Source organism: Diorhabda carinulata, chromosome 4, assembly GCF_026250575.1.
Source record: "Diorhabda carinulata isolate Delta chromosome 4, icDioCari1.1, whole genome shotgun sequence".
In the NCBI taxonomy this organism is placed as follows: Eukaryota; Metazoa; Arthropoda; class Insecta; order Coleoptera; family Chrysomelidae; genus Diorhabda; species Diorhabda carinulata.
In genome coordinates, this window is record NC_079463.1 from 19,904,406 (window position 1) to 19,931,411 (window position 27,006).

General features: G+C 31.4%; 1 protein-coding gene across 2 annotated transcripts in view; it reads left to right on the forward strand.

Moving 5' to 3' along the window:
* LOC130892802 (muscarinic acetylcholine receptor DM1) overlaps positions 1–26,217 on the forward strand; it is a 56,451-nt gene extending 30,234 nt beyond the window's left edge. Inside the window, exons 4-9 of one of the 2 annotated variants that reach the window (XM_057798431.1) lie at positions 3,092–3,437; positions 7,388–7,666; positions 13,977–14,127; positions 16,721–16,935; positions 20,967–21,186; positions 25,699–26,217. In XM_057798431.1, coding sequence (XP_057654414.1) covers positions 3,092–3,437; positions 7,388–7,666; positions 13,977–14,127; positions 16,721–16,935; positions 20,967–21,186; positions 25,699–26,217 — 1,730 coding nt within the window. The remainder of the gene's footprint in view (positions 1–3,091; positions 3,438–7,387; positions 7,667–13,976; positions 14,128–16,720; positions 16,936–20,966; positions 21,187–25,698) is intronic. The other variant, XM_057798432.1, reaches the window with a different exon arrangement.
* Positions 26,218–27,006: the final 789 nt, after the last annotated feature.

Consider the following 27,006-nt stretch of genomic DNA (forward strand, 5'->3'; position numbering starts at 1 on the left):
AGTCATAAATAATTAACAAAATAAAGTTATCGCAATTAATTGTGCACAATTGTATGTTCGTTACATCGGTGGAAATATCATTGAAGAAGAGATTTTATACTCCCAATCTTTGACAGCAGGTACTACATCTAAAGATATATTTAATCCAAAATCAAATTTCGTTGAAAAAAAATAATTTGGATTGGAACAAGCTCATTGGACTTTGCACAGATGGCGCACCTGCAATGATAGGTGTACGATCGGGGTTAGCTAAAAAGCTCAAGGAAAAGAATCCCGCAATGGTTATTACACACAGTAGTTTTATTGATAGGCAAGCTTTGGCTTCCAAAACTTTGTCACAAACTTTGGACTCAGCTATAAAAATTGTCAACTACATCAAGAACAGCGCTTTGAACAGTTGGTTATTTACATTACACTGCGAAGATCTCGATTCAAATCACAAAGCTTTTCTGTTCCATACAGAGGTACGCGGGCTTTCCAAAGGAAACATGTTTGCTCGCCTTTATGAATTGAAAGAAGAGGTAATTATTTTTCTCGAGGTCAAAGAAAAACACGTTTTCCTCACAATGTTCAAAAATGACATATTTCAATGGAAGTTGGCTTATTTACGAGGATGTATTGATATCTAGTTAGCCTAGACCAGTTTCATGGATAAACAAAATATTGTGTTACCATAGCAACGAACAATAGCTTATTAGAAGTGTCAGTGTAAAGCTTGACGTCAAAAAAGTAGACCAGAGTTACGCAATAAATTAAAAGAAAAAAGACGTCCACCGAAATTGTGAAAATCGAAAAATTGGAGCCATCGAGCCATCATCAAGTACTGGTATTTAAAAGGGTTAAGAGGTAAGCAGATTTACGAAGATATGCTTAATACCCTTGGTGATCAATGTCGTTCGTATGTGACCGTGAAAAAATGAACTGCAAGCTTAAAAAGAGGTAAATTTTCCATTGAAGATGATGACCGATCGGGAATGCCAGTTTCTGTGTCAGTCCTCGAAAATATCGATGCAGTTCATGACATGATTTTATCAGACCGTCGACTTGGGCTAAAACAGATATGTGAAGAACTGAATATTTCATACAAACGCGTTCATCATATAATTCACGTCAATTTGGACATGAGAAAAATTGCTGCAAAATGGATCCCCAAATGCTTGAATGGGGTGCAAGGGTAGAAGCATCGCGTTCGATCTGTGCTCGGTTTGAAAACGATGTAGACTTCTTGAACCGAATTGTTACTATGGATGAGACTTGGGTACATTTCTACGATCCAGAAACAAATCAACAATCGATGGAATGGCGATACTCTGGTTCTCCAAGACCTAAGAAGTTTCGTGTCCAAATGGAGTAATCATGATTGATTGGATTGGATAAGTGTAACAATAACTGGAGATTACTATTCGACATTATTGATCACTCTACGGAAAAAAATTAAAGAGAAAAGACGCGGAAAGCTATCCAAAGGTGCTTTGTTTTTGCAGGACAATGCCCCTGCACACAAATCTCATTTTCCCATGCAAAAAATTCGTTATTTAGAGTTTGAATTACTAGAACACCCCCCTTATTCATCAGATTTGGCTCTGTCCGACTATCATCTCTTTCTTCAACTGAGAAAAAGTTCAAAGGTCGTAAATTTTCTTCCAACGTGGAGGTTTGGTTTGCAGAGCAAGAAGAAACATTTTTTTTTTAAAGTCTATAGACGTTGCAGGTTCGCTGTAATAAATGTATCTAATTAAGAGGAGAATATGTCGAGTAATAAAATATTTTGACATTGAAATTTTGTTTGGTTCTATAGTAGGCTAACAATTTTTCAATATATCTTCGTAACTGAATGAGCTAAACTTGAAACTTCAGGGCAGAAACAGTACTAAAATAAACAATTATGATTATATTTAGAGGTTCATAGCAAAGCTTCGACTTTGGAATCAAAAATTATCTTCTGAAAATGTTATAACATTTTTCTCGGCTGTTCGAAGCAACTAAAAATAACACACGCAAATTTGAAAGCTGACGTAAAAGCTCATTTGCAAGAGCTGGAAGACGAATTTCGCCGATACTATCGAGACATCGATTTCGAGTCACCAATATGGAACATGACAAGAAATCTATTTGTTGTCGATGTGTTACAGTTACCAGAAGAAGTTCTGGAAGAATTTATAGCTGCTTCGTTCATGGACGATGACTTCCATTTTTTGACATTGGAGCAATTTTGGATCAAAAGATTGCCTGTTAATTCGAAACAGAACCTTGAATTAACCAACTGGTTCTGAGCATGCAATCTCATTATGATTATTATGATTTTTTCATAAAACACTTATTATTTTAATTTAAAATTTTAAAAAGTGTTTATAATAATTAAAATGAAAGGATTTTAAGTACATAATGTGCGTTTTTTTGTATTTATTGAAAGTGTAAAGGGCGGCATGAGAAAATTATTAATAGTCTGAGGAGCCTCAACAAAACAAAGGTTAGGAAACTCTGATTTAGATTGTTAAATTTAAGAATAGTTTAAATAAAAACAAAGGGCATATTCCTTACAGCCCACTGTATAGCTTAGTAGTTAAGGAATGTAGCCCTCAGCTTTTAAAACAGCTAAAAAATGAAAAATGACAAAATACAGGGAAATAGTAATCACATAAATCATGAAGAGTTTTAGAGGTGAATATTTTAATTATGTTTACAGGTCAGGGCATTTACGAAATTACGTGATACAATTAATAGTAGGAAAAAACAACGCCATCGTGTTCTAGGGGTCAAATGAAAGTTATATGCATAGAATTCCACATTTTTTGTCTATGCGTTATTTTTTTAAACAATAAAAACACTAAAAAATCGGTACAAATTTTGTTATTAGCGTTTTGCGCTGAACTTATGCAAGACTTGTCTTTGTTACTATGGACAATATTGTAGAGAATTGAAGAATTTTCAAAATAAGCTTTTATAAATTAAATTTCAATAATTTGTTGCTGGCGTTGTTTTTTTCTATTATTAATTTTATCACCAAAAGCCTGTTTTTTTGTAAGTGCTCTAGCCTATTAAGAAAGAGATACTTTTTATTTGTAGGCAATTTATATACATTTACTTTCAGCGGCTATCTTAGCCATCATAACCGTAATAGGAAACATTATGGTGATGATATCATTCAAAATCGATAAACAGCTTCAAACCATTAGCAATTACTTCTTATTCTCATTGGCAGTAGCGGATTTTGCCATAGGACTGATTTCAATGCCGCTCTTTACTATATACACACTTCTGGGTTATTGGCCTTTGGGACCGCTAATATGTGACACCTGGTTGGCATTAGATTATTTGGCAAGCAACGCTAGCGTACTGAATCTGCTTATCATCAGTTTTGATAGGTATTTTTCAGTTACAAGACCATTTTCATACCGAGCGAAGAGAACGACAAGAAGAGCTGCTGTTATGATAGCGTGAGTACCTTTTTCAATAGTACATAGAAATGTTTCAATTCCAAATTCGAAGGAATTTTGTCAATAGATAGAATTTTCCAGAGAACCTATTACACAACACACACTTTATCAACAACTTCTTTCACGAAACATTGTGAAAATAGGGCAAGAATGGCAATATTATATAGTTTTATATATTATATATCAAAGTCCTCTATTTTGCATTTTCCACAAAATATTTCTCCATTCCTTTCTGTTTACAGCTTTTTCTATCCAATTCTGAACATTATTATTTTTATTACACAGTCATCTCATCGCTTTCTTGGTCACCACTTTCTCTCTTTCTTTATTAGCTGTTCTCCTCCAGCCCTCATCCGTGTGTACTCCTCCGTATTTTCTTCTCTCTCTCCCATCTTTCTTACATGGCTTCATCTTTCTTTTTTAATATCCATGTCTCACATGAATATGTTGCGGTGGGTCTCACTACTGTTTTATATATTCTTATTTTTTTTTCTTGACACGTGTTTTGACTTCATCAGTGATCTTATACTTACCGAGTTTTTGTGCTCCTCCAGTTATTCTGGCTTTCAGTTCTAATTCTTCTACTCCCTTGTTTTCTATTACTACTTTTAGATACACAAAGTTGTTTTCTACAAAGATATAATATCTACGTTATATCTTTTTATTTCTTTCATCAGTATCTTTATTCCTCCTTCATGAAAAGTGCCTCTCACATTCCATGTGGCCATATTAAACATGTCTGGCTTTTGTTTTGCTTTTTATTTCAGAGTTTTTGTTTCTTTTTTCCTTGTTACTATCAAAATTTGTATTATATTCGTTGTTTAAATGAAAATTAGCGATTAAAAAAGATGTAATTTTTAACACTATTAGAAAAGATTATTCACTCTCCCCATGGCTCTATTTTCTGCACCTTTATTATTCGACGTCATTAAATATATGAGCTGTGTTATTTTGGAGGTAATTTCACTAAGGTAAACGTATTGAATACTAATCGATTTAAATCATCTTCATCAATCACATTTCATTAATAAATATCCTTATTTGATTATTTAAATATAAATGGACTGAGGCCACTATCAAAATAAACGCTTAAATTATTCAACTACTCAGTTATTTTTATATGTCCATAATTTTCGGATTTAGTTGAAATATAAGTGATCTCGAATGCTTTATTGATATAACTACTAACAACCAAAAATCACTCCAAAAATTAACGATCTATAATCAAAACCACAATTGTTACAAAATTTCGAAAAAATTAACAACCTCTGCTTTCTTCGTCGTCTCTTTTCACTTTACTTTTTCGGGTGTTTATTTAGGGCTCCCATTTCTCGTTTACCGAAATCATGTCAAGATTTTCCACTGTTGTTCTCCCAGTTGATCAATGTCTTTCTGAGTTTTTTCATTGTTTATTCCCGATGTCATGATTTTCCTCCCTATCTCTTTGAATTTTTACGACTTATGTACACTAATTTAATTGATTCTTGTGTTAATTTTTCTCGCTTTGTTGCTTTTCTAATCCACTCAGTTCCTTTACAAGTATTCGATAAAGCTTATAGTTTTAGTTCTTACCAGGGCTACAATATTTAATCTGAAATTTTTGCATGTAGTTTGTAACTTCCTTGAGCCAGACATATTGCCAGACATATTCGGATTCCATTATCTTACTCATCTTCCATACATAAAACTCACACTGTATGTATACATACTTAGTTAATTATATTCTCTTGGTATATGCTGTTTCTCACATGATCCTCCATATCTATTCACTTTCAACCAACTATCTATTACATTCTGATGCTATTTAGTCCCTTCCGCCTCCTTTTCCTGTTTTGTCCTATATTTGAATTCTTCTCGATATTTCATCTTGACCTTTTTTATTTATTTTAGCATTGTATATTATTCTTAAGGTCCTTTGTGGAACTTGTTTACATAGTAGTTGACAAACATTTATTCTTCCTCTGAATGTAATTTTTCTCTTCTTTCTTGTTATCTTCCTTCTTGTTGTATTTTTGTAATATTTTCATTTAACTTGCGATATGAACATAGCAGATTTGAAGCATTTTATAATGCAAGTGTATTTATGATTCTTTTCGTATACATATTTGTTAATTGTTGTTTTTCCGTGGTATCTCATACATCCCATTTTCTTATTATATTATTTTTGTTTTACTTCCAAGTCCTGCATCAAATTCTATTTGTCATTTTGTAGAAAATTCTCTAGGATACTTATAGAATGCATCTTCCATTAGGCCATATTTCTTATGTTTTTGTTCTTGTGGTACGTCAATAGACAAGATCTTCTCCATTTCCTATTAGTAAATTTATATTTTATATACAGGGTGAACCACGTCGAGATAAAACTATCTGTATATGGCAAAATACTTATAGTAAAATCATGAAAATTTTTACGTTTGGGTTTTCAGATACGATATTTTTAACTAAAATATTTTAAAAGATGGCTGACTTCTAGTTTTACCGGAAGTCGACTGTAGCTTTGTTATTTTAAATAGAATACCCTGTATATTGATACATTTTTGAAATATACCCAAAATATTCGTATACTTTTTGAGAACTTCTTTCAAAAAATGCTTACTTTTTGAGTCATTAATTTGTTTGTAAAAAATTTCACCATTGCAAATCCTAATAAATTATTTTTTTACGAGAATATCCTTAAAGATATGAAAATAGATTCTGTTCAGAAACTTTTAGCAAATTCACATGTATTTGAATATATGTGAATTTTTCATTTTATACAGGGCGTGTATAAAAAATGTTCAAAGTTTACCTTTATAAATGTCAAATTTCTTCATTTTTTTAAATAGAACCACCCGGTTTTTTCTATTTTAATGCATTCAGGGGTAAAAAATTATGCATATGTCATATCAGTTGAATAAATAACATTTATTACAAAGCTTACTAAAAATATACATGGAAAATTAAAATTTGTTCAAAAATACTATAATAATTTAAAACCTCGAATATCTCGGGAACGACTAAAAGTTGGAATAGGAGTGGTCAATACAATTTGATTCAATTTTTTTACAGACCTTGACAAGATGAAGAAAAATATTTTTTTATTTCTTACTGCTTGTATCAACGGGTCAAAATAAAATTTAGACCAGACCTGCATCTCTAAAAATATACAGGAAACATTCAATATCTGGATAACGTTAAGGTTTAGGTATAGGGAAGTATACATGAATTTGCCCCTGAATGCATTAAAATAGGAAAAACTGGATGGTTCTATTTAAAAAAAGAAATTTGATATTTATGAAGTTAAACTTTGAACACTTTTTATATACATCCTGTATAAAATGAAAAATTTCTCAACATAAATTTACATACGTCTCACCTTGCTAAAAACAGCCGAATAGAAACCATTTTCATATATTTAATGGTATCCTCGTAAAAAAATAATTTAGAAGGGCCTGCAACGGTCAAATTAATTACAAAAATATTAATAACTCAAAAAGTTTGGATTTTGCATGGTGTCCCATTTAAAATGATAATGTTACAGTCGGGAATCTTTTAGTTAAAAACATGGTATCCGAAAACCGAAACTCGTCGTATATCTATTGTATATCTATTGTCATCTTCCTCAGCTTATTTTCTATTTAAAATCTGTCTGTTTGTTTCTAATTTTTCCATTATGATGTATCCTTCAACATTTCGTTAATTTCGCTAGTTATATTGTTTATGATGTTAGTATCACTTAGATGTTATTTTCTATGCAACTTAAATCACCCCAACTAATGTTCTTTATTTATCTAGTTTTTTAACGGTGACTTGTGTCACTTTCCCCACAATTTTTTACCTTCTTGTTATCTCAGCTTCAAATATTTCCAATCAATTATCTGAAAAAAATCTCTGTTTCTATTGATCGTGTTCTAAAAATTAGTTCTTCTTTGATTCAAAGATGTTTTAATGTGCTATTTAAAATTATCCAGATCTGCTTGGGGAATCAGTCTGCTGCTATGGCCTCCATGGATCTATAGTTGGCCATACATCGAAGGACAACGGACTGTACCAAAAGATGAATGTTACATACAGTTCATCGAAACCAATCACTACATTACCTTTGGAACGGCGATAGCTGCGTTTTATGTACCCGTAACTGTAATGATTGTTTTGTATTGGAGGATATGGAGGGAAACAGAAAAAAGACAAAAGGACCTTCCAAACCTACAAGCGGGAAAAAAGGATAGTAGTAAAAGAAGTAATTCAAGGTGAGGATATTATTACTTGTATGTTTTCATAGTTATTAATTTTCACTTCATCTTGGATTTCCTTGTTGTATGATTGTCTTAAGCATGTCTCACACGGAGACAATGATAAAGTAGTTGACATTAACTATACTTCACGTTCATATTGTATATTTTTGTAATAATAAGTGTGCATCATTATTTATATTTCAACCCTGTACACTTGCTCTATGCGTGATTATATTTTGGTTTACTATTTTTCTTCGATGAATAGTCTTTAACACTGGGAATAGATGTAGGCTGTCGAAGAGAAGAGTTGAAGAGTTAAAATGGAAATTATTGACATTGAAAATAAGGGGAAGTTACAACTCATCACGAACCCCAGATTTTAAAACGCTACAAGTCGAGGTTTAAAAGTTATCGGAGAAACCTGTTCAAACATGAATTTAATACATTTATATCAAAAATATGCTGAATTGAGACCTATCATATAGAAATGGAAAATGTACAAATCAAATTGTTGGTATAAACACTTCCATCGTTAGTTACGATATATTTAAGTTTGCCGCAACCAGATGAATAGAGAAAAATGCTTTATTGTGAAAAAATTGTCACAGTTTGTAGACAAATGCTTGTGAGAACTAAAAAACAAACATAAACTAAATAAATATGAGTACAATGAGTAAAAGAAATATAGGTAATAGTAATAGGTAATAATTATTATATAAGTCCAAAAATTAAAGCAGTATGCAGCATGTCCAGAATTAAATATTATTATTAGAAGTCAAGTCGCTTGTAGAATGCACTTACCAGTAAATATGCCCTCAAATTGTTGCGGAATGTGAGAAAATATGATATCGATTTGATTTCAATTGGCAAGTGATTGTGCATTTTTTGCATTGTAAAATATTGAGCCCTTAAGTAGTTCTGTAGGTATGTAAAGGTCCTGCTCCGCGTCCCTAAGTGGATAGCCCTGCAATGACCTTTCTGAAATTGGAGAATCCTTACGAATGGAAGGCAAATGGATTCAAATATTACTAATTCGATTTTTAACGATTTTGGGATTTAAACGAAAAATTAATCGGTAATTGTAAATAAAAATATTCATCCAATTTTTTTTTATTTAAAACTGTGTCATGCGCAACCTCGTATCTTAAAATACATTATGGCGCATAAACAAGTTCCCTCTCAGCAATGTGATTTAGTTAGTATTACAATTGAGATGATTAAAACATTGTCAAGACAAGATAATGTTTATTTATATTCCAAAGAAATCCCGTTAACTAAGCAAAAATACATGGACTTATTATCTCTGAAACCATTAATATCTGAGAACTCTCACTGTTTTTGTGAAAATTCAAAAATGAATTTCTATGTATGTAATAGCGTATGTTGCCGCCCCTCGCTCTAATTACAGCTTCCATTCGTCTTGGAAGGCTTCTTAACAGGTTCTGCACATGATCTATTGGGTTAAGGTCCGGGCTACGTGCAGGCCAATTCAGGGTGGGTATCTCTATTTCTTCTCAGCACTGCTGAACCACTATAGCATTTTGTGCATTAGCACAGAGTTGTCACCGATATGAGGCATATAGGGCACAACATTGGGTTATAGGATATTGGTTATGTACCTGCCAGCATTTAGTTTTCCATCATTCACTGGTACTAACTCCGTGTGACCCTCGAAAGAAATTCCTCCCTAAACTATGACAGAGCCACCACCAAAGCTCTCAGTTTGACAAAAATTAACTTGATCGTGCCGTTGACCACGTAACCTTTATACTGGTATACGCCTATCTGATGAATACAGACAAAATCTTGATTTATCCGTGAATAAAATATTGGACCAATCTTGAATATTAAAATTTGCGTGTTCTCGAGCAAATTCCAATATTACTACTCGATGTTCTCTAGTAAGACGTGGACGTGGACCTCTAGCTGGCACTCAGGCTCGTATACCTGCTTCTCTCAACCTATTTCGAACTGTTTGTAGGCTTATTCGTACATTACGAGCAGCCAACAGATCTATTTCCAGCCTTCGAGCGGTGGTTTGCCTAATTCTTAACGCCGTTAACCTCAAATAAAGATCATCATCTACCGAAGTTACCCTTCCGCGGCCTTGTCCGGTGCTTTGTTGAACTCCAATTACCCCGGCGACGTATCTTTGACTGCGGCCATCTTGTATGAGCGCGATGATTCTAGCGGCTTTTTCATTCGTCACATGTCTTGTTAAACGTTGAGACACATCCATTATTAACAAAATAAATTTAAATTTTCACTATACAATAACACAATTTGCTTAGAAAGTTCTCGATCTCAATGCATTCTCAAAGACAGAAATCATTTACTCGAGCATTTTTGCTTTGTAAGAAATTGTGATATTTTTTTGCCCATGATAACAAACCAGAAATATCTATTAAGTTAATACATATACAAAAAACTAAAAAACCAAAAACTAAACTAAAAAAAATTAAAAAAAATAAAAAAAACTAAAATTAAATATTAAAAATATCCTAAAATACCAGTGATCCGATAATTTTTGTGGGGTGTATATTTAAAAGTTTAGCACTTTTGTTCGATTAAGAATGATTTAAAAAGTTAATTTGTTCGCAAAATAAAATAATTTACAAAACTTTTTCATGTACTTATATTTGTAAATAATACTATGCAATCATGTATGTTACGTTTTTTTCTCTGCAGCAAACACGTATCTCAGAAAATAAAAGAAAAATTAATAATTAAATGTTTTAAATACTATACTGAGCTTGGAAATTTATCAAGAGAGTGAATATTTTTTAAATTAATAAAAAAATTGTTTAAAAAAATTTTCAATTTCATTATAAAACGTTTTTTATCATTCCTGAAAAGTAGTAGTTTTTGAGATACGAGGTTGCGCTTGAAAACCATCGTGCTGTTGCCGAAGTGTATGTGAGCAATTCTCTCAATTGTGCTTCACGAATTTCATTACAAGCTAACCAATTTAACTGTTCGTCTTTTTATCTGGGTGAAGATCGCTTGATGCACGTTTCTAGTCGTCATTTTTTCTCGACTTTTTCTGCTCATATGCCTCTGTTTCATGAGTACCTTTCAGTTTTTTAGCTTGTTTCATAATTTCTAATTTTTTCTTCCATTTTTTGATTTTAACTATAACTGATGTCTTTCTATTTGTTTTAAAAGCTCTTAGTCAGTTATATTCCACTAAATCAGCTTCCTTGTCAACTTCTATCTCTATTTTTCTCATTAATATTTGAACCTTTATGTTTTATTGACATTTCCCTTTGAATTATTATATCATTGCGATCCGTTTATATTTTCACATTTTCCAGTCTTTCTTCTTGTTCGGCTATTATTTGATTAAGCCTTTGATTTTCTTGTTTTAATTCATCTATAATATATGCATTTATGTCTATTTTTTCTTCCGTACTCTTGAGACTTTCTTTTATCTGTAAGAACATTCCTTTTATTATTTCCATATCCACATCGTCATTTTTATCACATTTCTTTGATTAACGCACCTTAACGAGTTTTGCATCCCTTTGAGTTTCGCAAGGTACCTTCTCAGTTTAGCCCCAAAACTTACCAAAGCTAACAAAACTAATCTAGCTACGTTATTGCCTTTGGTATGATGTTTATTTTCTTCGGGTCTGTCATCAACTTTTTCTAATACAAACCTTTACTTATAATTAAAAAGATAAGTCGAGAATGTGAAATGATATTTTCAGGTATAAGAGAGAAAATGATAAACGAGATGTTTAATTCAAAAAATAGGTAAAATATTATCATCATGAACCATTCTATGAAGAAGATTGAACTGAAATTTTTCATGAAAACTCTTTAAAACAAAGAACAGTAAAGTTATACTGTATTCTAGGTCATCAGCAAACAAACTTTATTGATTACATATACAGGGTGGTCCAAAGTTTACAACTAAATTTTCTCTTTTTTTTTGTAATTAAATTGAAAAATGCTCGGACACAACGATTTTGCTTTTTATAGGAACACATTTTGAACATATTATTCGATCTGCACCTTTAAGTGAGTAACAACCCTAAAATTTCAAATAGAGGGACTGATATATTATTTGAAAGGGCACAAAATTGTCTTTATTCCCTATTTGTTGCATTTTACTAAAACAGTTAATGCGAAAACGACTTTAAAGACATTAAGCCAATAATTTTGGTATTAACGAAAAATACGAATAAGTTTTAATTATTACGAGTGAAAACAACTACAATAATTTCTAAATTATTTATTTTAAAGGAAAATGGGATTTCAAAAACACGACATTATTTATCAGAACTAAATTCCTTACTAATCGTTTGCCTTTTTATGTTGAAATAAAAATTGCAGATACGTGTAGGAAAAGAATTTACACAGTTTATTTTATTCTCTTTATTGATTCAGATTGGTTGCTTTTCAAGTTATTTTAATTTCACGGTACAAAATGATTTATTCCATTCCAGAACGAGTTGAAATAGCTAAACTTTATTTTCAAAATAATAGTTGTGCTAGACTTACGGCTCGCTTATTTAATGAGAGATAAGTTAGTTAAAAAATTGTAGATACCGGATCTGTCTGTAATGTAAAACACCAGTCAGCGTTTAATTGAAGATTTGCAATTATTATAAACGTCTGGTGTGGCATATTAGGAAATCATATCCTAAGACCACTTTTTATTCCTGGAAATTTAACTGGTGAAGTCTACCTAAACATGCTTGAAGTTACAATTGATCCTTTAATAACACAAATAATTGAAGATGACCAAAATCATACTGCTGATCGGCTTCATTTTCAGCAAGATGGAACACCTCCGCACTATGTGGCTTCTGTAAGACAGTTCTTAGATGACCGGTTTCCTGGACGGTGGATTGGAAAGATGGGCTCAATTGGATGGCCTGCCAGGTCACCGGATTTATCGCCTTTAGACTTTTTTCTTTGGAGATACTTAAAAAATAAATGTTTTTCACGAAGCCCGAGTCCATAGGAGATCTTCGCCAACGGATTACAGCAGAGTACAGAAACATAACACCTGATATACTACGAAATGTTAGAAATAGATTTGAACAAAATCTGTGTTATTGTATGGAATCAAATGGGTCACATTTTCAACATTTGTTAATGAGGTTTTAATAAATCAATTTAACGGCTAGTTTACTTTTTTTACAAAGCATATTAAAAATAACAAATATTGGAATGTATTAACGATTGCAGTTGTTTTCACGCGTAATAATTAAAACTTATTTGTATTTTTCATTAATATCAAAATTTTCGGCTTAATGTCTTTAACCCCGTTTTCGTATTAACTGTTTTAGTAAAATTCAACAAATAGGGTATCATTACAAAGACAATTTTGTGCCATTTTAAATGATGTATCAGTCGATCCCTCTTTCCATTTAAAATTTTAGGGTTGTTACTCACCCCCACTAGAGGGTGAAAGGCGCAGATCGAATAATATGCTTAAAATCGATGTGTCCGAGCATTTTTGAATTTAATTACAAGAAAAAAGCTAGGTGCAACCTTTTCGTTGGATCACACTGTATATGTAATTTGGTCCAAATTAAATGATAGGATGTTTATTATTTAAACTAATGGTCTCAATAATTAATAATTGATAATAAACTGATAATCAACGTTGATTGTTGTTATTAATCGTAGTTTCCATAAATCTGGAACAGATGGCGCCATAAGCGAATTTCTTTAGAGAGAACTGTAAAATTTTGCGATTTGCACCTCATAGATGGCTCCACACTTTAATTTGATATATTTTCTTAGACTATACACTATATATCCTGTTTAAATCACTCAGCCACATCAATGCGTGGCCGGGTCTGTAAATACATAGTAGTAAATATATAAATAATAAAGCTCATCAATAAAACTGGATTCTGAATTAATATAACAAATTTAGCTAAAAAAATTTTTCTCACCTGTTTTGTCCACTAAAATTATTGAATTTAGAATAGCCAAAAGCTAAAAAAACTTCGTCAAGAAACCTATTAAATCAGTTTAACTAATTATTTCTGGTTAATACCAATTACTGGTAACCATTACCAAATTAAAGCTACTAGCATAATTTCCATTCTAGCCGAATTTCTTAATTCTTCAAAATTTGTCATACAAGCAAATTTTGGTTTCTTTAAAACTATGAAATCTTCATTTTTCGAAATGCATCTTTTCATTCGCCACTTGATATTTGGTAATTATCTTCAAACTATTATACACGTATGGAATTTTTTACAAGTTACTTATTTTTTCCTTAGATGTTCAATGTTGCTAGGGTAAAAAACAATTCGATCTTTAATTTTTTTCATTTAATTGTGTGTTACGTTACATATAGTGTATTCGTGTGCAGTGATGAGCAAAACAATGCTTGTTCAACGATGGACCACGACGAGTGGAAGCGGCCACGATCAGAATCTACAGGAGCCGACTCCGATTCTGTGTATATGCACAATATTTGTGTAGATACTCATAGAAGAAAAAAACCGGTGAGTTCACATGTAAAATATTGTTCTGTTATCGTAATACGAAAAAAATTATTTTGAAACAAAACGAATAAAAAAATAAATTAACATTATAAATATTAGCGGTATTATAATAGTTATTTATGCAACGAGTGAGTAAAGTAATACTTTTTTCACTATAGAACGGTTTAAATTCATTAAAATTCCTACAAGAATCTATACAACTCAAAGCCACCGAAAATCTTAATTATTTCACAGACAATGAAGTATTCGAAAGCTCGGAAAATATATTGAAATTAGTCTACTTCGGTGTTTCATTGCCACGTTCCCAATAAGAAAACGCTCATAATATAGCTGGCAAGACTTTGTTAAAATTCATATATAAATATATAACTCGTGGTTAAAAATAACGCACGACACCGATTTCTGGAAATATTTTTTTGTTTAATAAATTTAAATTAATATTAAAATGAAAATTTAAAAAAACCACAAAGACTGTTAATTGCTGATAAGAAATTTTGCTACATGAAGTAATTATATACTTTCGCGGTCCCCTCGTTTTTTGGCTGTAGAAAATCGAATCTGATTTCGATGAATTTTTGTTTAAATCTTCGTTTTTACGGCAGATTTATGAAAAAAAATATGGAAATAAAAAAAATGAAAACTGATATTCGTTAGGTTAGGTTAGGTTAGATGTGCTAAAAATTCAGAACAAATATTTACATTTGATCTGCTTCTCAATTATGACTGGCAGCGTGATCGACAATACTCGATTTTTCGGTCCCTCCGTATTTGTGTTATGTACTCCTTAAACCGGACAATCTCTTAGTCTGCCCAAAATACAAGTACTTCCCATAACAATCACCACAGCTTATTTCGTATATATCATTCTTTTCCAAATTTGGTATTTCATCCTTAGGATTACCCAGCAATTGTTTCAATGTATTGTTTGATTTATAAACCAATTTAAAACCCATGTTAAATATTCTTTCCACTCCCTTTGTATAAACAAACTTTAAAGGTAACAGAGCAAATTTTTCTTGTTTTTCATTTTGAATTTGTAAAAAAGTGATTTCCCACAGAGATTTTTTAAAACTATAACGGTTAATTAACCTATTTACAATTCTTTGAATAGATTGAATATTGGGATTTTGACTGTACTCTTTAAACAACACAATATTAAGATAGCGTGCAGTCAGTCAAATCTTTAAAATTCGATCAATTTTTAGTAAAATAAAAGATAACACACCAATTAATAAATTGTCTAGCATAGTATATGAAATTCCTTGTTTGATTTGTAACGAGAAGTACATCGGTCAGTTGGGGGGTCACTCACCTATCGGATTCCTCTTACAAGAGTTATAGCAGATTATATCCTGATATTCATTAGCGATACATCATAAACCTGTCAAAAACGTCTATTTTTAGAAACAACATATATTGCCCAAAATGCTAAATGCATTAATAAGAAAACTGATTTAAATAACCTTGGTGTAATCTATGCATATATTTTAGATTTTGAAAAAACAAATTCTATAAAAAATGTAACGTCATTAAAAACCAACTTTCTACCGCTGTCTACAGTACACCAGGATAATGCAGTGGCTGGAGTTGATAGTAAATTTAACCAGATGCTGTAGATACTACTGATAGAATGGTTGAAGAGTATTAAGCACGTAGACTAACTTATCTAACTAATAGATTATCTATGATAATATTTGGACAACTACTGGATATTTCTGGATAAAATATATTTATTTTAGGGAGTGTGTAATTTTCAATTAAATCAGCTACTACTCGTAAATATTGCCGTAGAAAATTCCTGAATGAGCTCGGAGAATCGCCGATGGAAAACAATGTTATTATAAGATTGGAGACCGGGAAAAATGCATAGAACTCTTATAACTCTCATATTATTTATATATTTTCTGATCTGGAAAATAGAAATGCAGTAGAACATGAAGGTCTACTCCCGGATGCTTTTTTAACGCGATTAGAAAAAAAGACAATGGAGACTAATATACAGTCAGTGTAATCATTTTTTGTGTTCTTTCACTCCAAAAAATGCATGTGGAAAGTGACAAAATAGTTTAATTGATTTTTTTTATATTTTTGCGTTTTGTTTTTGTATTATAACCAAGATTTTCTAGTAAATATTCTTTTAAATGAATGAATGATTTTCATCAATTTTTGTTTTTTGCTTTTTAAAATAACATAAAAATAGGGAAGCTGTATTTAGGTTTGGGGTACAAATGTATCCCTAACTGTAATCTGTTTATTTTTTGGTACCGTTAACTCTGATAGTTTCAAAAATATATAAATGGTTCAGATAAAAATCAAGTTGTTGATATGCTTTTTAAAAGTAGGATAAAAACAAATTTAGATCAAAGCTTTGAAAGATATTTAATTTTCTAATTCCCAGTAGTTTCACAATAATATTTATCGAAACGTGAAAACCATGTAATTTCTTTGACAGTAAACAGTGTGTTCAGTATAGTCAATTTCTTATTATGCAAGTGGAAAAACTTCGTTTCAAGCAACATATTTGCTTCAATATACAGGACACAACAACATCAAGCATCATATACTATTGTGATATAAGTTTTATTATTATCAGGTAATCCTCGTATCGAATCGACGTCATGGTTTACTTCTTGGTTTGTGGCGCATCCGCGAATGGTGCGTAGCCTGGTGGCATTCCGGAAGGGAAGAAAGCAGCGACACTGAAGAAGAGAGTCCCAGTGAACAGGGACAGGGATGTATCACTCCTGTTTCTCTGGACACGCCTTTGCAAAGTTCTGTTTCAAGGTGTACGTCGTTTAACGTCATCAGGTTAGTTAGAAAATCTAATATTAAATCTTCCTGTTGATGTAAAAGTGGTATTAGTTTAAGAGGCATTAATAGGACTAAGTTATATGAGTACCATGATGTTCTTTAATATCGGATTAGTAATTTATATGAAGCGATGAATCTAACATTTTTGACTTACGTCTAAAGAATAATTATTAACTCTCTAACTTATTAACTTGTTAATGCATTCCGCTGGTTTTTTGCTTATTTATTTTGCTTCTAAATTGGAAGCCCTTCCTTCTACTTCCAGTCAGATATGAATTGATAACATTTGCGAAGAACAAATTATATCAGTGCAGAGCTTCTGTTGTGAGTACAAGAATATGAAGGTATCTAAAAGTATTAAAAAAAAATCATTCCTCACAATATCCTCTTAACTTATTTCCCGTTTAGGAATTGATAATAAAAAATAATTTAAACGGTTGCCATCTTACTTTTGCTTTGCTTCAAGCACATCAGCAAATTCTTTCTTCACTAATCAACTGATTTTACTTGATTTTTATTGGCTGATCCATATATATTTGACCAAACCGAAATGTTTGTGGGCCATACCAAATCAACAACAATGTTTATAATCACCATTCCATAAATGCTTGAAATTTGGCACAGGTGTAAATTGGAGAGGAAATATGAAAATGTGAACCAGATCTGTCAACTTGTATCTGGAATATGAGGGTATAAAATTGTATAATTATAGAACCCAAAAAAGAAACACCAACTATTTGTATTTAAGCTGGAATTTCTGGAACCATTGATGATATTCTTATTGAACGCACTGTTTACACTGTCACTACACCAACACTCACCATTACACTGTCTGACGCGCGTTTCGATAACTAAGTTAATCAGTTTTAGATTATCTTAGTTTAGGTAAAATGAAACAGTTTTAGTTTATCTTCAGTCTCTGAAGGCGATAACTTGGTTATCGAAACGCACGTCAGACAGTGTAATTGTGAGTGTTGGTGTAGTTATGGTGTAAACAGCATTGATCAATTATTAGCATTGATGCAAAAACATTGCTGTTTAAGAGATTAGAGAGATGAAGCATGAATTTGGTACCCCAAAATACATGGTCAAACATTTGAAAAGAATTTTTAGAAAAAAACGTTTTTTGGAAATTATAAATTTAAAAATCAGGGAAAAGATTGTCAGCTGTAGGATCATTTTCGAAAATTCAGTTGAAAAAGTACAATTCCGTTAGTGAGTTTCAGTAGATTGTTTAATATCTAGTTCTTAGAGACAGATTCAGATGAATTTATTGATTAATTCTAGTTCAGCATGACTTCACTTCCAAACAGCAGGAATTTTCTCTGAAGCATACAAAAGAAATCTGGAACCATCTGAATTTGTTATAACCGGTAATTTTTCAAAAAAGTATAGCATAGTCCCATGAAATTGAGTACAAAGCTACCATAGGACAAGCCAACAGATCACAATCCATTCTCTTGTTATATACTGCAAAGAAAAAAACGAAATTGTAATAGTTTCCGATCCCTAGAGCAAAAAAATACCTAAATCTGTGCTTTCATGAGGAAAATTTTATGATGAGATGATTTTTTGCCACAGCTCATGGCATATGAGAAGTAAATCCATGCCCCACCACAACTTTTTGAGTTTGTATAAAACATAACCAACATATACTTTTGCATATTCTATCCAAGAAGATTATGTTGAATGCGAATGTTGTTTTTTTTTTGAAAAATGAAGCAATTAATCCATTGTTCCAAACTTATACATTGGTAGCCGTCCATAGAATTAGATTTAAAATTTTGAAACATGTAGTTTCAGAGAAAGCAAATGATTTTATTGTGAATAGACAATAAAAGATCTTTTCACAGCTAGTCAATGTAATAAATTTGTCTAACTTTAGATCTTTAATAACAGTAACCAATTCTTTGTTTGTTGGGCCTTTTTTACAATCGCTGACAGGAATAGGAACATTTCTTTCAGACATAAATGCAGGAATATTTCGAAGAAATTGTGTACATACACCTTCCGACAGCTTCGGCCAATAGAAATGCATTTGTCCTTATGATTCGATGTTTTCATTGGTAAACAGTGGAGATGATGAGTCCACGTGGACTGACGGTTTGTTACATGTTTACCGAATTTTTTACGGAGAGTAAACATTATTTTTCATTTCTTAATGTAGTGTTATGTTTAATGAGTGTCTTCTACAATTGATATTGGAGGAACTATACTAACATTCGAATTCAAGTAATTTCAAAATTGTACATGGATTAAAACATTTGAAATTATCTGCCATTATGTTGATCACTAATTTTGGCATCACCAGCAATCACAGTTCATATTTTCTTTCTAAAAAAATTGGGGTGGTACCTATCTTTCAAAGAAAGTATAGTACAAGCCGAAATAATGAGTTCACTTCCTTATTGTATAATAGAGAATAGAAATTCAAGGTTTTTTAAAAAAACTCCGTTACATCTGTGTTTGAAATTTTATTCATAAGTGAAAAACTTCCGAATATTTGCCAATTATTTTTGCCAAATGAGAATTCGCGATTCATAAAATCGCTATTTTTTATTGGCATGAAGAGAATAACAAAGTCTGCATAAGTATGTGAGAAGGAAAATTTACCATTATATAAGACCAGACATGTCAAAAATTTTTAAATACGACCTATTGTTTTTGAGTTATAGGTCTTTAAAGTTAAAGTGAAATCAGAACATCACTAAACTAAAAAAAAATAAAGACACTAAAAAATCGAATATTATATATTCCATACCATGTTTGAATTATCCTAAAAATTATATAGGAATGACGACACAATACTTGAAGAGTAGAATAGGTTTTCACAAATACATTAAAAATGCATCAACTGCTTTACACAAATATAAAAAAATAAACATCATGAATTTGACTTTAAAACAACCAAAATCTCAGCTCAAGACACAAACTATCAAAAATTATTAATCAAAGAAATTATTTAGATAAAACAAAATAGGTTTTCTGTGAAGGATAGACAAAATATAAAAAACCTCAGCCAAATTTACCATGAATTGCTTAATTAGTTCATTTCAATTTATCTGGTATAATTTTAATTTTAATACTTGTATATTAATACTTAATGTTTGTAATAATGTTTTTAAGATATCTACAAATATTTCAATTATCATCACAAGAAATTAAGGAAAAAAAATAAATATACTCATATGGTTGAGGAAATTAAGTGAATATATATATATATATATATATATATATATATATATATATATATATATATGCGTGTTAATGCGGTTTTATTTGTTAACATATTGATGACCTTTTAGTCTATTTTGCAAATATTGAAATGTCTGTCCTATGTAAACAGCGTCGCATAAAATTACAAGGTATTTGATACACAATATTATTTTAGTTGTATTTTTGGGCGTTTCGATTTTGATTCAGAGAAATAATACAATAATATTATTGAAATAATTTGCTAGTTATTAAGAATATCCTTGTACATATGGTAAGGAAATTTGATTTTCATGCCCTGTTTTGTTCCTTAATTGATATAATTTGTTTATCCTTCTCTTGAATACCTATGTCAATTATCATATTATCACGATAATTATTTTCTTTCAATGCAGTTTTTGCTTTTTTAAAACTTATGCTTCTAAATCCACGATCTAATAGTTGGATAGATCTATCAGCTAAATTTATCATCACTGATCTTTTTTGTAACATAGATTGACACGAATTGAAGTTCAAATATCAGTCATTTACATATCGAGTGTTTAGCACAATCAGTTTTGGAAGATATTGAGGAATCAGTTTTAAGCAAAGTAAAACAAATATACCGTCACATAGATGATTGAATTGAGAAAAAGGAAATTGATAATTCAATTCATATCATAAAAAATCAATTTTTTCGATGTCACATCATATAAAATTAATAATAACGTCAGGATTTTATATTTTTAAATAAAATTTCATTCAATCCAATTTGAACAAGTTACAATTTGATTAACATGAATGAAAATAAATTTAACAAGTGTTACTATTTCCAGGGATTCATATGTTCAGAATCTTACTACACAGCGGGATCAAACATTTAATCAGGCCAACATAACCCCAATACGCCCGAGAGATTCTAGGAGTTTGCCAACCAGTAATCGATTAACTGGTCGATCTTCGTCAACTGAAAGTGTTTACACCATATTAATTCGACTTCCAGGTGATTCGAGCGATGGATCTGGAGAAGGAGTTTCTATTAAAATGATTACCGAAGTAAGTAGGCCTTGTAAATAATATTTTGCTAAGTTTTTATTGCAAAATCTGTTCATAAGGTTTGGATACATTCAAAGCACCTCATATACCATCGAAATCTAGATAATCGGCGACTACGCTAGATTTCTACCTGAGCTGTGGGTTGCAGCTGGAAGTGGGTATGGCGCCAGGATAGCGTTTGCTGGGAAATATTTAACTACTTGAATCAAATAGCGACGCTCTTTGACTTATTCTTCACTTCGGTTCTTTAGCCCGAACGATAGTTTGTTATACCATTCTGATGAGACGTAATAACGTCGAAACTAATCAGTGGTTACAAACCTCTCCTTGCAGTTGTGAGCCATTGGGGATGTCAACATCGACAAAAAGGTCGATATAAGTTTTTTTTGGATATTTCGTGAATCGTCAATGCAGTTTTATTTATTTGTCTGTCTACCAAAAATTGAAAAAATATAAAAAAAACTAATTTTATAACAGAAGAGACCTAAAATCATATACCATTTTTCAATCATGGGGAAAGCAGTCATGGGAGAGATTTTATTAATTTTGTGAACTTATTTAGATTATACCAAGCTTTCGAACGACTTTGCATCCATTTTCGAGGATGTAATAAATACCAAATTAAACTGGTTCATAAAATAATAATTTTTTCAATTGTTATAACCTCCTTATATTTAAGACGAAGCCGATATTGCGAAATATCACAGGAACACACATAATCTAAATGTTTTTTTTAACTATATCATATTTATAGCAAGTTATATATATATATATATATATATATATATATATATATATATATATATATATATATATATATATATATATATATAACTTGGTTTTGGAATAAAAAAATGTTTTCCTTTTGAGGAATTTCATGAAAACTAATCTTACCTTTTCCTGTCGATTTGTTGTTTGAGTTGATTTTTAAACTTAATATAAAGGAGTTTGGTTGAGAATTGATTTTTTTTAATTATTGATTATTTGAATTAATGGAACAATAAAAACCCCCATTCAACCAAAACAAAAAGCTTGGAAAATTTCTATATTGTTTTCCATATTTTATCATCGGCAACTGTCACTTTTGAAAAAATTGAAAAAGAGGTGACAAAATGAGACAAAAGGCCACGAATTTCGGAACCCGGAACCTCTCACGTTCGTTATTCTAAGTGTGCGTTCACAATGGCGACGCTCGAACGATGAGCGTCGAGCGATGCCACTTTTGCGATATTATCGCGCGCGTTGGCCTGTTCAAATTGGTTGAGCGTCGTTTTAGTTATTTTCTAGCTTTCGAACCAAAAGGACCTAATGAATTTGCTATCTAAACGATTAACACTTATAGAAAGTATACGAAAATCAATTTTAAAGAAAAGCAAAAAAATATAAGGCGTTCATGAGCTTAATATAAATATACTTGCTTATGGCGAATTCCATCACCTTTATCATGAACTTCGCAGTGATCCAATAAGATTTTTTCCTGTCTTTAGGAACGGTGTCATTCCAAAGGGCTGGCCTGGTTTCAATTTCCGATATTAATAACTATTAATTAAAACTAGAACGTATAGTTTGGTCGCACTTCGACTCCATACTGAACAAAAATATAAACATGAGCGCACCACGAAGGCGATGCCGTTCAAAAAAACGAACAAGATCGAAGCTCGAGCGGCGCGACGTTGAGCGGTGGTCTTTTGCAATGTGAACACATTCATTTAAAGTCTATAGCCAGAAATATTTTTTAACACTGCTAGAGCGTTGCCAATGTGAACGCACACTAATGTAAACCCATCCCTGCATGATTATTGAAATTTAAGCAAACAAGTGTGCAAAACTTAGCAACCAGTTCTTAGGATGTCCAAATGGTCTGGAATTGGTTGTTATGATCAAAAACAAAAATTGTAAACATAAAACCAGGTGAACTTAATCTCTCGCCAGCACCATCAACTGAGCTGTGCCACCTGTTGTAAATTTTGTTGTAAAGTCTAAAAATTTTTTATTAAATTGGGAAGCCGCTCACCAACTCAAAACAATAACGAATTTTGGGATAAAATAATGAAATAAAAAGAACGAGACTGCATTAAATGCTTGGATAAAATTAGCTTAAATTCGAACTTTTTTATTACATATCCCATGATAACATAATAAGTTTTCAAGAAGGAAAAAATACAAATAATTCCCAAGTAACAACATCTGCATTAATTATCTGAATAAATCTATAATCCGCCAAATAAGCAACTTAAATTTTCAGTTTTAGCTTTTAATACACAGAAAGTTTTGAATCACGCCGGTAAGTGTACATGTATTCGTTTCAATTGTCACAGGTCTGCAACAACCTCGTATAAACACTGACAACTGTCAAGGTCGGGTAGTATCGGTACGCTTTTGTTAATCTGATTTCAATCATTCCGACGTGATTGACTTTTCTTGTCTTGTTAATATTCGGCGCAAATGTATGAGATATGGTTTCACGTTCTTTCAAATGAATGGTCGAAAAGAACACCACAGATTATAACAATTGTTCAAGCAACACCTAGCAGTCGTTAGAAAAAAATGAAAGGAAACGATTATATTGAGCATTTTATTTTATAATACCAATATTTTCAAAATCCATGAAGCTGTATAAAAGTAATGATTATACAGTGTGTCCCACAAAGAGTTAAAACTATCTGCATATGGCAAAATTATAGTAACATCATGAAAATTTCTAGGTTTGGGTTTTCGTATAAGATCTTTTTAACTATAATAATTTCTACCGGAAGTCGACTGTAACTTTGCTAATTTAAGTAGAACACCCTATATAATAATGAATTTTTGAAATCTACGTGAAATTTTAGTATACTTTTTTCGAATAATTGATACTTTTCGAATTTTTTTGTAAAAAATTTGACCCTTGCAGACCTTATAAATTATTTTTTACGAGGATACCCTTAAATATATTTCTATTCAGTTGCTTCTAGCAAGGTCAGACATATTTGAATCTATGTTGAAATTTTTTTTTTCATTTTATACAGGACGTGTATAAAAAATGTTCAAAGTTTACGTTTATAAATATCAAATTTCTTTATTTTTTTAATGCATTCAAGGATAAAAAATAAGGCAAATTTATGTATACTTTTCTATACCTAAACCTTACCGTTATCCAGATATTAAATGTTTTCTGTAAATTTTTAGAGATGCAGGTCTGGTCTAAATTTTATTTTGACCTGTTGATACAAGCAGTAAGAAATAAAAAAATATTTTTCTTTACCTTGTCAAGGTCTGTAAAAAAATTAAATCAACCGGTTTTTTCTATTTTAATGAATTCAAGGATAAAAAATAAGGCAAATTTATGTATACTTTTCTATACCTAAACCTTACCTTTATCCATATATTGAATGTTTTCCGTAAATTTTTAGAGATGCAGGTGTGGTCTAAGGGCGTTTGATTTAAACAGGGTACCAGACGTGAACTGAGCCCTTTTTGTACCCCATTCGTTTTTTATCTGGAAAACGAAAAATTCCATAAAGGAAAATGAATTTTTTCAAATGAAATTAGAATTAGAGTTATCATTTGATTGAATTATGAAGAGGGTGGTACTACATACACTCATCTTCTTCTTTGATAACATTTTCAACACAGTTTTCCCAAATCTCTTGGCAGTCTGTTGCTAGAGCTTTCTTTACGTGTTCTACTACCTCTTTACTTAGTTCTGGAGACTGATACCATTTTCGTAATTCTGAATTTACGTTTGCTCATATCCCTGGCAGGAATATTTCGAAGGAATTGTATACATACGCCTTCCCGCAACAGCGACCATTAGAATTGCATTTATGTTTACGATTCGATGTTTTCATTTTCAGTGGAGATGATGATTCCACGTGAACTGACGGTTTGTTAGAGTTTATACGGGAAGTAAACACAATTTTTCATTTCTTAATTTTGTATGAGTGCCGTACGTATTTATGAAATATGTTCCTCGCATAATTATCAGTTTCAAAAATATATTCGTATAAAATTTGTAGTTGCGGCAAAATCGTAAAAGATTTATCAAGATTTATCTTGAATACGGATGGCGTTACGAAAATTTTTTTACTGAGAAAACCCCAAATATTTTTCAGTTTTCTATCTATCCGGGACCACCTTTTGTATGATAGTTTTTTTCTTGCAGAGTAGTAATCTTTAATATAATCTCCAGTAGTTTCTGTTAGTCGACTTTGTTCTTTATAAGTTGCACGATCCAACAGGATCAGATGCCCAGTTTATCGTTTCCTTTCTTTTTATGTTTGATAGTACCAATATCCAATTGTCTTCTGAGTTACGCGTCTCAAGATTCTGCGCATATATTGATCTGTTTATGATTATATTATTTATTCGGACAATTATCCACGCATTCGAATATTTTAGTTAAGTCGCAAAGCGCTTTCGGAATCGGATTCCGAAATGCACTTCTAGAAGCGTAATATGAAAAACAATCGAATTTCCAGTACGCATATTGTATTAGTTTTCTCAAATTTCACATTTTTTGTCGTATTTTAGGCACCAAGGAATCATCCTATCACAACAGGTCCATCGGGTACAACCACCATCAGCGATTTTCATCATCTACAAGACCATGATAATCATATAAACCGTCGTCCTTCGGCAATGCCAGATATCCGCATACCTCTAAATGCAAAGATAATTCCTAAACAACTAGCTGGCAAAACTCCTTTAGCAAACGCCATCAAAAGTCAAGGGAAGAAAAAAAAGAAAACCCAAGAAAAGAAAGCTGACAAAAAAGCAGCCAAGACTTTGTCAGCCATTTTATTAACTTTCATAATAACGTGGACACCATATAATATTTTAGTCCTGTTAAAGCCTGTGACAAGCACTAGTACGCGTCTTCCTCCGCAGGTTTGGGACTTTTTCTATTTCTTGTGTTATATTAACTCGACTATAAATCCAGTGTGTTATGCCTTGTGCAACGCTAGCTTTAGAAGAACCTATTTAAGAATTCTGCAGTGCAAATGGCAGAACAGAAACCGGGCTGCAATGAATAGGGGGTACTACAATTAGCAGAGACGTGGGGCGAACGTAGGATTGAACTTGCAGGTGCACTTTAAAAACTGAGTAAGATTTCATTGGGATGTAATAAATTGGCAGACCTAACTGTAGTTTTGTAGGCCAAATCATTAAATTCACGAATCTTACTTACCATAATAATAAAATTGAGAGAATTGATTATTAATGGTGCACTTTTTAGATTTAATAAACAAGTTGATGTACTCAACATGTTTATTCTCTGTTATCATAGATATTATCGAATAGAAATCTATTAGAATTCGTTTCTCGGGAAATTATTTGCATACAGAAAAATATTACAAGTTTTGGAGAAGTAATACCCATAATAATAATGATGCATGTAATTTTTATTTGATGGATTTTGTATTGATTTACTTTCAAGAATAATAAGTTGGTATCTGTAGATGTAGATACAAAACAAAAATATTTATAAAAAAATTAGATTTATCTGGTAAATGTCATATAAATATGATACAGTATAATATGTGATATAAAAGTAGTTGGTAAGATTATTATTGGCCAAAACTTCTGTTTTCTACTCAACTGATCAATAATTGAGTGTTTAACATCGCTCTAATTTTTTTTAAACCGCAATGATAATTTTATATAAGTAGCTGTCGATGACCATTTTTCCAATACTCATTTAAAATGCGAATTTCTGCAATTATGGGTCCAAATGTATAATCACCATTAAATTCCATTCTTTAGTTACAATAAATTAAAATACATTATTCATTAACATAATTGCGCTTAACAATTTAGTTCGTAAGAGGATCATAATTA